Source organism: Mycteria americana, chromosome 16 (assembly GCF_035582795.1).
Source record: "Mycteria americana isolate JAX WOST 10 ecotype Jacksonville Zoo and Gardens chromosome 16, USCA_MyAme_1.0, whole genome shotgun sequence".
Classification (NCBI taxonomy): domain Eukaryota; kingdom Metazoa; phylum Chordata; class Aves; order Ciconiiformes; family Ciconiidae; genus Mycteria; species Mycteria americana.
The window spans coordinates 3,371,438-3,381,398 of NC_134380.1; the positions used below are offsets into that span (position 1 = coordinate 3,371,438).

The following is a 9,961-nucleotide window of genomic DNA, read 5'->3' on the forward strand; positions in this document are numbered from 1 at the left end:
AAAGAGCAAAAAAAAAACAAACCAAAACCTATGAGCTATGTGTTACGCTGCAACAAGTTCAGTGCTGGGGAAAAGGGAAGGAGACAGACTTCGCTAAGCCCTCCCTCGAGAAGGGGCACTGCTCAGGCTGTTTGGCTCTTGGGCAGTCCAGTGTGCGCAGTCCAGCTATGGTGAAGCCAGGGCAGATGCTTGGGGATGTTTACAGACACCCACGAAGCCCACCGCCCTGCTGTTCCCGGGCGAGACCTTCGGGAGCTTCCCCCATGCAGCCCATCTGCAGAAGATGGGGACAGCCCCGGTGCTCGCGGGGACCGGCTCTGATCCAGCACAATTCACTAAACGTGGCACCAGGAGTGGGTGCAGGGGCTTCGGAGCAGAGAGGCACGGCATCTCGGCATCGGGCACCGCCTTTGCCTCGACACGCAGAGACATGGGGCAGAGCAAAGCCATGGGGTCCCTCTGCAATTCACATTTAGCAGCCGTATTATTCCCAGCCCCGCATGTTCGGCTGCGGACCACGCACAGCCACTGCTGGGACTGAAGGGCTGGGGGACACCTGCTCTTTACTCCAGCACCTCCTGCTTCCATTCCAAGTCTAATACACCTTTAAAAAAAAACAAACCGAAGGCATGCCAAAGCTGCAGGCCTTGCCAGTTTTTAAACAAATATTTAATAGCTCAATGAAGCAGCAAAGCACTTTATTAATAAAACGCCGGGGTTTTGTCCTCCCCCTAGTGACGGGAAGATCTCTGCGCCGAGCCGCAGCATTGCCCGGGCTCAGCCGCCCGCTGCAGCCCGACAGACCCTGCTCTAAATCAGAAATACTAATGCAATTGAACCTCCCTGTAACGCCAGTGCATTCTGCTCTTCCCGCATTTAATCACCAACTCAGCAGTTTTCTAAATATTTCCTATGTCTCCATGCGCCGCTCGCCTGTACTTCGTAGACTTTCAAGTTTTAAGACAAGTTTGCATTTGCTACTTGAGACAAGCTGCAAGCTCGGGGCTTTAGTGTAAAGCTTGTCTAGCTGCTTTATCGAAGTTAATCATTGTAATGGATTTTGGCTTCTGGGGAAACATTTTCTGTACTCACAGTCACACAGACACATGCCGAGGGCCTGATCCTGGAGTGCTCCCCCAGGCAGGGCTTCGGACTGCATTAAACATGGTGAAGTCTGGGGACCTGGTCCAGTCCTGGCCACCAGCACACTGCTGAAGACTCATCTCCTCGCCAGAGCCAACTTGCCACGTGAAAAGTACATTTTTTTAAAGAGAATTGGTGTTTTCACTCCAGCTGCGCTCGGTACTGCTGGACCGTGGTTGTGGCAACAAAGGATTTGGCCTTGCATTCACATTCAGCAAGGGATGTATAAAAATATATACATCCACCTATAACATTATACATCGGCATATAAAATAAAAGCCCATGCACAATTCTCACTTTCTTCTGGAAGAGCTGCCTGCTGCGCTGCCAGGAACACGCAGCAGAGGGGAAAGGCTGTGCCAATTCAAGGGAGAGGTTACAACTGCTCGCTTTTATTATAAACTAGCCACTTCGGTGGATTTGCAGAAGTCCCCAGCAGTACTAGCCAAGCAGACTGGCCAGATTACAGCTCTGGTCTTACGAATTTTAGCAGCACAAGAATGACAAGAAGGCAAGGGGCTGCCCTTATGAGGGAAGACATCTCCCTCCAGCGCGGGTTAGCAGAGCTGAGCCCCTCGGACGCCGCTGTAGAAAGCCACATCAAGAGCAGGGTTACCTACATGTGGCCCAGCATCCAAGACCAGCTGCAAACTAAATTCTGGGTCAGATCCTCTGCTGCCATAAAGTGCCATGACTCCCTTGAAGACAGTGCTAAGTCACAGCATCCCTCAGTAGAGATGTTCTTTCTCCATCCCTTTTCTGTAGGGAGAGAAATCAAAATAGATTTTATATCATGCTAGTTCCAGGGTGTTTCTGAGGAGGTTAAAGCAGATGTAAAGCATTTAGCAGAACATGGCATTATTTTTCTTTAAATAAAGTTCTCTTCTCCCCTGCTACCCACTATGTGACAGGGCACTGCCATGCTCACTTATTTCAACAGCAGAAATGAAAAAAAGTGAATTATTCATTTACTTGAAGTCAGTGTGAGGTCTTCTGCCAGCAGCACTTCTATACCTATTTTCTGCTAACATTCCCACCAGCATCATCTAAATCCCCAACCACCCAGGTATCTGACCCTCTCTGAATGACTCCTGAGATAGGAGCACATGTGGTCGCAGAGCTGGGATGCAAGGTCTTGCAGGTCAGCAGCCAAGGTAGCCAGCTCACAGCTTCCCACATGTCCCTCCTCACCCCTTGACAGCCCTCACCCCCTCACAGTACGAGGATTCCGCATGCAAAATCACCACCACCAAGCCCATTTTCCTCCTCTGTCTTCAGAGCTATTACAAAGAGGAAAAACACCATGGGGAACACTTGAAGCCAACGCGGCACCAGGAGAGGTTACCTCCTTCCCATCACTTTTATGGATGAACTAAGGTCTACTGCACATCACGTCTGACCAGTCCCCACCAACCAGAAAGACAGATGCTCAAGACAGAGGGACTGTGCTCCCGACCTCAGCTTCCTCCCCTCGCCCGACCCACGGCATGATGCGATGCCCTTCCAGACTTGTTTGTGAGCACCTTGCAACCACCTCCAGTCCAGGAGCAACTCCCTAATGGCAATGCTCCACCACCAGTAAACCGCTGCCCTGAGTTAACCCCACCTTCCCTCTGAGCCTGCTGATAATCAATATGTTTCATCCTCGGAACCCTCGTTTCCATTAAGAAAGTCAAGATAAGGTCCATTTATTCAGTTGCCTTCTGGCTGCCGCTGATGATGGCCACTGGGCTGAGCTCCTTTAAAAAGCACACAGTGTTTCTCGTGAGCTAATTAAGAAACACACAGGGAGCTGCTGAAAGACCTGAAATTGCAATGGCATGGGCAAGCCTCAGTACAGTCATCAGCAGCAAGTCAGGACCCAGCACAGCACTTAGTCATTTCACAAACCAGAGAAGCAGCCTCTCCTCCATCCCCTCCTCACACACCACATGGTGACAACAGGTAGCAGCCGATAGCCCCTGACCCCCTAATTACACTGCTGAAATAACGTGCCCTGCTATTTGTTGTTCTTTGAGCCCATATGTTAACTGTCCCGCATGGCCCTGGCCAATTCATTATCCCCGAACCCACTGATCACCCATGGCCACACCAGCAGAAGACATGAATGCTCATGCTGAATTAGACTTCTTCCTACTTGGGATGGATTAATAGCACCATATCCGAGCTCAGGCAGACAGAGCAGTTTAGCAAGCGAGGCCTGATGGTAAGACAAGTCCAAGATCAGGCCAGGTCGGAAATACAGCTCAAAAGATCGGCGGTTTGGGTAGAGGTTTTATAGCCACCGCATCCGGGGCTTGCTGGATGCTTTCAAAAACAAAGCCTTCACTGGAAGCGCCTCGAGGTATCCAAAGCTCGGTGTGTGTTACAGACATTTGCCATGGCCCACTTGAAAAGAAAAAAAAAAATAAATCCCAAACCCAGAGTCGAGCCCATGGGTTTTCATTCCCATCATTTTCATGCCAAGAAGGAGCACAATGTTCCCCGGCACGCCGCGCGGTGCTGCGCTAACGCGATTAGCCAGGCAGATCCACCATCCAAATAAGTCACCCCCAATGCATGGTCAACTTTGAAAAGTTCAGCAGCTCAACAGGTGAGGCCATGAAACCCGATCACGGCAGACAATGTCGTCCCCCCCCAGCGTCGTGCTGGGAAGAACTTGTCACGTGCGTCATATCGGGCAACATGCTTGAAACGGAGCAGCACACTGAAACCCCAGCAACACGAATAATCTTTGCCATCTGTTTGAACAACTCAACCCTCCTCAGATCTAAAGGAATGATCCCATGCAAACACAAGGGCCTTGCTGACTGATTATAGCAGCCCAGCCCTTCTTTTTTGGGGCCATTTTCCTCTGAACTTTGCACAGCGGCTAAGGCAACATCATGGGGAGCTGCTGGAAGGGCCAAGGGGACAGTGAACCCTGTACGTGTGTTGAGTGGACCATTAAAAGTCCCCACTCACTTAAGTGCAACACAATGCAAGGTCAATAGCTGATTTTTTTTTATTTTTTATTTTTTTTTTTTTAACAAAAATCTCAACGAGAAAGCTGCTTGGCAAAGCCACCCCAGAGAACACAACTGTCCTTTAGGATACGCTCGTTCCAACCAAACACAGCTCCCGGGAACGTGCTGGAGGAATCGATCTTTGCTCAGATACAGTCATTTGCACCCAAAGTTCAGTTGGGAGAATCAAGATCATTCCCAAACCTCCCAAGGCCAATGAACCTTGCGACACTCGGTGGAAACAACACGTTCAGTTTTGCAAGCACCCAGTTGTGTCTGCGCCGACACCTCCACGCTGCTGGATCCGTGCCCTGGCTCAGGAGGCTGCGAAGCACGGTGGCAATTAAGCAGCAGGTATTAAACCCTCGCTACCACTGTAAAGTCAGCATTTAGAGAGAACGGCCAAACGCAGCGGCAAAATCCTGCCTTGCTCAAGATCTGCCCTTGGTTCAGCAAGGCTTTCACCCCTGAACTTTTAACCATCATTGCCTTGTCCTTCCCCTGCTCCCAGCGTGGCTCGTTGCAAGCATCAGCACTGCGCTGCTCGCACCCCCACATGCTCCTTGAGGCAAAAAAAGAGGCTCCTGGGAAAAAATAAATAAAATAAATAATAAAAAAAAAGAGGCAGTTTCTCCCAATTCAGGAATTGCTGCGAAGCAGCACTTCGCACATTAAGGTCCCCAATGTTTATTTAGGTGATTGGGGAGTCTAAGAAATGCACGTTTGAAGCTGTTTATTGCACACCACCAGAAGACTGGGCATGATCCTGCTAACCCAAACCACCCATAGTCTCAGCATGGAGAATGAATTAAGGCAGCTTGGCAACAGCGGGAAGATGAAGCCTCAGCATTTTAAGAACTCCCCCCCCCCCCCCCCCCCAAAAAAAAAAAGGAAAAAGAAAAAGAGGTCTCCCCTCCGCACTGCTAGAGGCGGAGGAGCTCGGGCTAGCACTGCTACCGAGATTACAGCCGACGTAGCCATAGCACAAGGTTTCCTAGCAGAGGGCTACAGACTCGTAATATAAATCAGTGATGTTGAGTGGGGCTGGGAACGCTCAGCCCATGCCAGGAGGGACTGGGTACTACAGCCCACTGGGCCTAAAATGATAAAAAAAAGAAAAAACCCAAAAACCACATAACACTAATGACATGATCTTTTCTTCTTACCTTACATTAATTATAGGACAAAAGGTTTTCAAGTCCCTAGTATATCTAAAAATGCATCATTGTTGTGTGAAATAAGAAAGGAAATAAAAAAAAAAAAATCACCAACTGATTTTCTAGGCTTGCAAGAAACACTTTTTCCCCCACAACCCATATCGTAAACCCATAAGAAAAAAACAACTTCCCAAGGGGCTGCCAGGCAGGCTGTTTGTCCGGGCACACGGACACATGCGCGCACAGGCTCCGGAGCTCAACTCCTTACTGCAGCGAAGAGGAAACTTCTTTATTATCCAAAAATTCCAGGCGCTACTTAAAATTAGTTTGCAATAGGGGCTGGATCCCGTTTCTCCTCTGTCATGGTACATATTTTCACTTGAAGCAGTTAACATGCTGTATTCATTACCAGGGGGAAAACCCCACAATGCATACAGAAGTTATTTCCATTAGATTTCTAGCTACCTCACTATCGAAAAATCAATTTATTTTTTTTCCCCTCTGCTTTTTAGGAACAGCGGTCAGCACCACTTGACGCTGTTTTGCCTTCCACACAAAGGGAAAAAAAACAGATTTCATTTCACTTGACAGAAAAGAGAGGAAGAAAAATAGTTTGTATTCTCTCCTTCAAGTTATTTTCTATAGATGAAAACTTTAGACAGAGATCAGTAGTTAACATAAATATGATTAATCGCATAAAATTTAAGGCTTCATCAAGCTAAATAAGCAAATATGTGATGCTTTCTGCCTCTCAAATCTGAAAAAATGTTACTTTGGAACACTTTATTATACAGCAGCAACAACTTAAACAAACAAAAACTCCTAAAAGATATGACCAAATTTAGCCAGAAACCAGTCAAATAAAATATACTTTCAATGAGACGTAGGTCAAAAATTGCATCTTCATCTTTTCAAAGCCAGGCAATTGGATTTAAACTGCAAGGACAGGGTGCTGAGGACACAAGTAACTCCCCCAGTTCCAAAGTTCAGTCAATTTGTGCAAAAGCGTCTGAAAAACAGAGACAAGGCTTGCCCAGCTCACTGCACGACTGCTGGCACAGCGGGTATTTTATAGCATTTTTAATCTGATTTTATTGGGCCATTAACAAGAAAATACAAACGCATCTCCTTATTGACTTTAAGATAATAAATAAAAGCCTCATTAGGGCTTGGAGAAATAAGCATGCTCTTGGGGAGTGCTGAGAAGCCAAAATTCACTGCAGTCAGTGGGAGTTTTGAGCTATACAGTATCTGATTTCTAACGCTGAAATTTATAGGAACAAACTTCTGCATCTAATTCAAACTGAAGTTAGAAATAATGCACAATTACCAAACAACTCGTCTGTTGATTTGAGCAAAGACATCCTCCCCCCATATATTTTACATTATTTATTCTCCCCCCTCCCAGTCGATCTGGGTCCCAGTCCCACAGACAGACGAACACGCTCCGACCCTCAGGGTGAATCGTACCCGAGTGATTTCAAGACCTTCAGCATCACTTACGCTCGCTGCTTGGGAGAGTCACTGTTCAGACCGGAAGATTTGTGGTATTTCAGTTAAAACACCCCTTTTGCAAAGATACTATTTAATAACGTAGCCGTGTGTTTGCAGGGATAGGGCCCGTGCTGCTTAAAATTAAGCAGCTGGTAAGGTGAAACTTTAAGAAGTTACATACAACTTTGATGCCAGCTTCTCCGAATTTAAAAATAATGTGTATCCTTTAAATATTGACTTTCGCCCACTGCGTCTGGGATAACAGATTAACGTAATCATAAGCATTATTCTCTCCTTCTCCCCTTCCACCTCTTACTTGTAAAAGATTAATCAACCATTTTATGGTCTAATTTAGGTGCCTAATTAAAAACAGAGTTCAACACGTACAACACCATTTTGCTAATAAATCCTGACAGGTCTTCTGCTCTGTTATATGCAAGTTCTCCCTACAAAATGTGAGATTAATATTTTTTTAAAGCCAACTGAATTTATAAAGATTTCACCTTAGTCGCTATGGGACGACACGCTGCATCCTCCACCAAAATTCTAGAATTTCATAAAACGAAAGTGCTTTCAAAAACGACTTCCCTCTCGCCAGATCTTATCCTGCATTCATTTCACTAACTGCTGAGGGACGGCAACATTAAAAAAGAGAGATATAAACCTAATCGGACTTGCGGGGTGGGAGTTGCAAGACTACAAAGAGGTTAAAATTCAGAACTTCACAGCTCCCGTCTAGCTTCAAAGTTTCCATCTCTGCTCCTTCAGTGTTCCTGTAAACACTCAGCAGAAAGATATATTCAAAATATTCTTGATAAAGGAACTTCAAGCCTAAAAGGGTGAAAAGAAACTTGAAGGCGGTTCGGCCCGGCGGTCGGTGTCCCAGGCGGGCTGAGGAGCTCCGGACCTTCCCTCCGCACCCATCGCCTCCTCCGAGCCCACCGCACACGGACATCCCGCACAGGGCTGCTCCTCGCTACATTACTTAGACATCCCCCCTTGCAGGATGCAATCCCGTAATTTATAATTTTCCCCCAGCCGAAAAGTTCCATGCCGTCCCCAAAGCACGCGTTACACCACCGCATGCCACACCACTCTCTTATCCCCCGCGCCGGGCTGGAAATTGCAAGCCAGAGCAATTTATCAGCTATAAAGCTGATTATAGGGGTAGGAGAAAGTTAACGGAGAACGAGCGTATGAAGCGATCGAGGAAGTTTTATCTCCAAGGCGGAGCTGCCGCCTGCCAGTCCCGGGCTGCCGCTGCGCTCCCAGAGCGGCTCAAAGCCCCCCAAACCTGCCTGCGCTGGGAGCACCGCCCGGCACCGCCGCGACCCCCACCCCGGGGTCCTGCAGACATGCCAGCCATCCCTCAGCAACACCCCGAGCCGAAGGAAAAACATACGCTCCAGCAAAAGCCCTGGAAGCACAACGAAATAAGTGTGTTCAAAAAAAATGTAATATTTAACCTTTTTTTAAAGATTAAATACTGTTTGGCTAGCACAGAGCCTGCAAACGGCCAGCCGCCGCTTGGATTAACGGGGGAAGCAAGTTCCACGCAGGGTTCGGGTTCTTTTCGGGGGCTGCTTTTTCGGGGGCTGTATTTAGCGGCACATTCACACGTCGCCCCGGGCGCTCCGCCGACCTGCTCCAGAGCCCGGGGCGGGCGCAGCCCCCGCACCGCACGGCCCCGCTCCGGGGCGGCGAGCACCGGCTGCCGCGCAGCTCCCCGCCGGGGCGCAGCCCGCGCCGGGCCGGGCAGGACGGGGGACCCCCCTCACCCCCCGGAGCCCCGCGGTGCAGGCGGAGAGGCGGCTACCTGTACCAGGCGAGTCCCCGCTCGTAGTTGCGGTCGAAGAAGTGGGGCTCGGCGCCGACGGCGCGGACGTCGGGGTGCACCCGCAGGAACTCCAGCAGCGCCCGCGTCCCCCCCTTCTTCACGCCGATGATGATGGCCTGCGGCAGCCGCTTGGTGCCGGAGCCGTTGAAGAAGCTGGAGATGGGGCTGGCGGCGTCGGGCGCTGCCCGTTGCTCCTCCAGGCTGCTCTCCTCGCCCGGCTCCCCCGGAGCCGGCGGCAGCAGCTGGGGAAGCGGCGGGGCGGCGCGGGGCGGTGCGGGGGAGCCGCGGGTGGCCAGCCCGGCGCAGGAGCCGGCGCAGGAGTAAAACATATAGAGCCAGAGGAAGAGCATGATGAAGAGCAGCAGGAGCCTCCGCCTCAGCGGCGGCAACGCGACGGGGACATCGAGGCAGCGGTTCAAGCGCTGCCCCATGTGCCCGCGGGCGCGCCGGGATGCATGGCTGGAGCTCGCCCGGCTCGGCTCGGCTCTGCCCGGCGCCGCATGGGCACCCCGGAGCCTCAGCACGGCCCCATAACCGTGTGCGCGGCGCTGCGCCGCCCGCCCGCCGCCCGCCCCAGCGCCGCTCTCCCGCCGCCGGCAGCGCAGGCAAAGGCAGCAGCGGCGGCGGGGGCGGGCGGGCAGCGGGGCCAGGCGACGGGCAGCGCCTTCGACCTATCACAGCCGCGCTGTGCCGCATAATGAGCCGGGCGGAGCAGCCAATCAGAAGAGCGGCTAGCTCGCGGGGGCGGGGCGGAGGAGGGGAGGAGAAGCGCTCATTGGCTGATGAGACGGCAGCGGGCGCGCGGGGGCTCGCACCGGCGGGCCAGCGGCTCCGTCGCCCTCCCTCGCCTCAGCGCTGCCCGCGGGCCCGGAGGGGCCCGCGGGCAGCGCTGAGGCGAGGGAGGGCGACGGGGATGCTGCGATGGTGATGCGAAGCCTTCCACGCAATCCAGCACGCCCCTCTCCGACTTCCTGACACTTTATTTCTAGCCAAACCCAGACAGTTTCAGCTTTCAGGCTGTGGATCTCTCCAGGCTTCTCCCCACGCGTTAGAGTCAGGTGCTACCTGGAACATCTTCCCTAAAATACCACATTTCCCAGCTTTTCTGAGAACTCGCATGTAAAAACCGCCGAGGAAGTGCGGGTAACGGGAGATTATCAGGTGGGATAAAGCACGGATTTGGAGATGAGGAGACCTCCCCGCTTCTCCACGTCACCCGTTCCCCCTAAGGCGTAAGCAGTGCCCTCATCTCAGTTTGAGTGAGTGTTGCAGAGATCTCCTCCTGCTATGCCATTCCTCCCACTCTGAACATGCAGATCCCGAAT

At 51.1% G+C, this 9,961-nt stretch overlaps 1 protein-coding gene across 1 annotated transcript in view; it reads right to left on the minus strand.

The window, feature by feature from the left end:
- LOC142417973 (heparan sulfate glucosamine 3-O-sulfotransferase 3B1-like) overlaps positions 1 to 9,263 on the minus strand; it is a 30,105-nt gene extending 20,842 nt beyond the window's left edge. The window contains exon 1 of the mRNA XM_075519193.1: positions 8,616 to 9,263. Coding sequence (XP_075375308.1) covers positions 8,616 to 9,067 — 452 coding nt within the window. The 5' untranslated portion in view covers positions 9,068 to 9,263. The remainder of the gene's footprint in view (positions 1 to 8,615) is intronic.
- Positions 9,264 to 9,961: the final 698 nt, after the last annotated feature.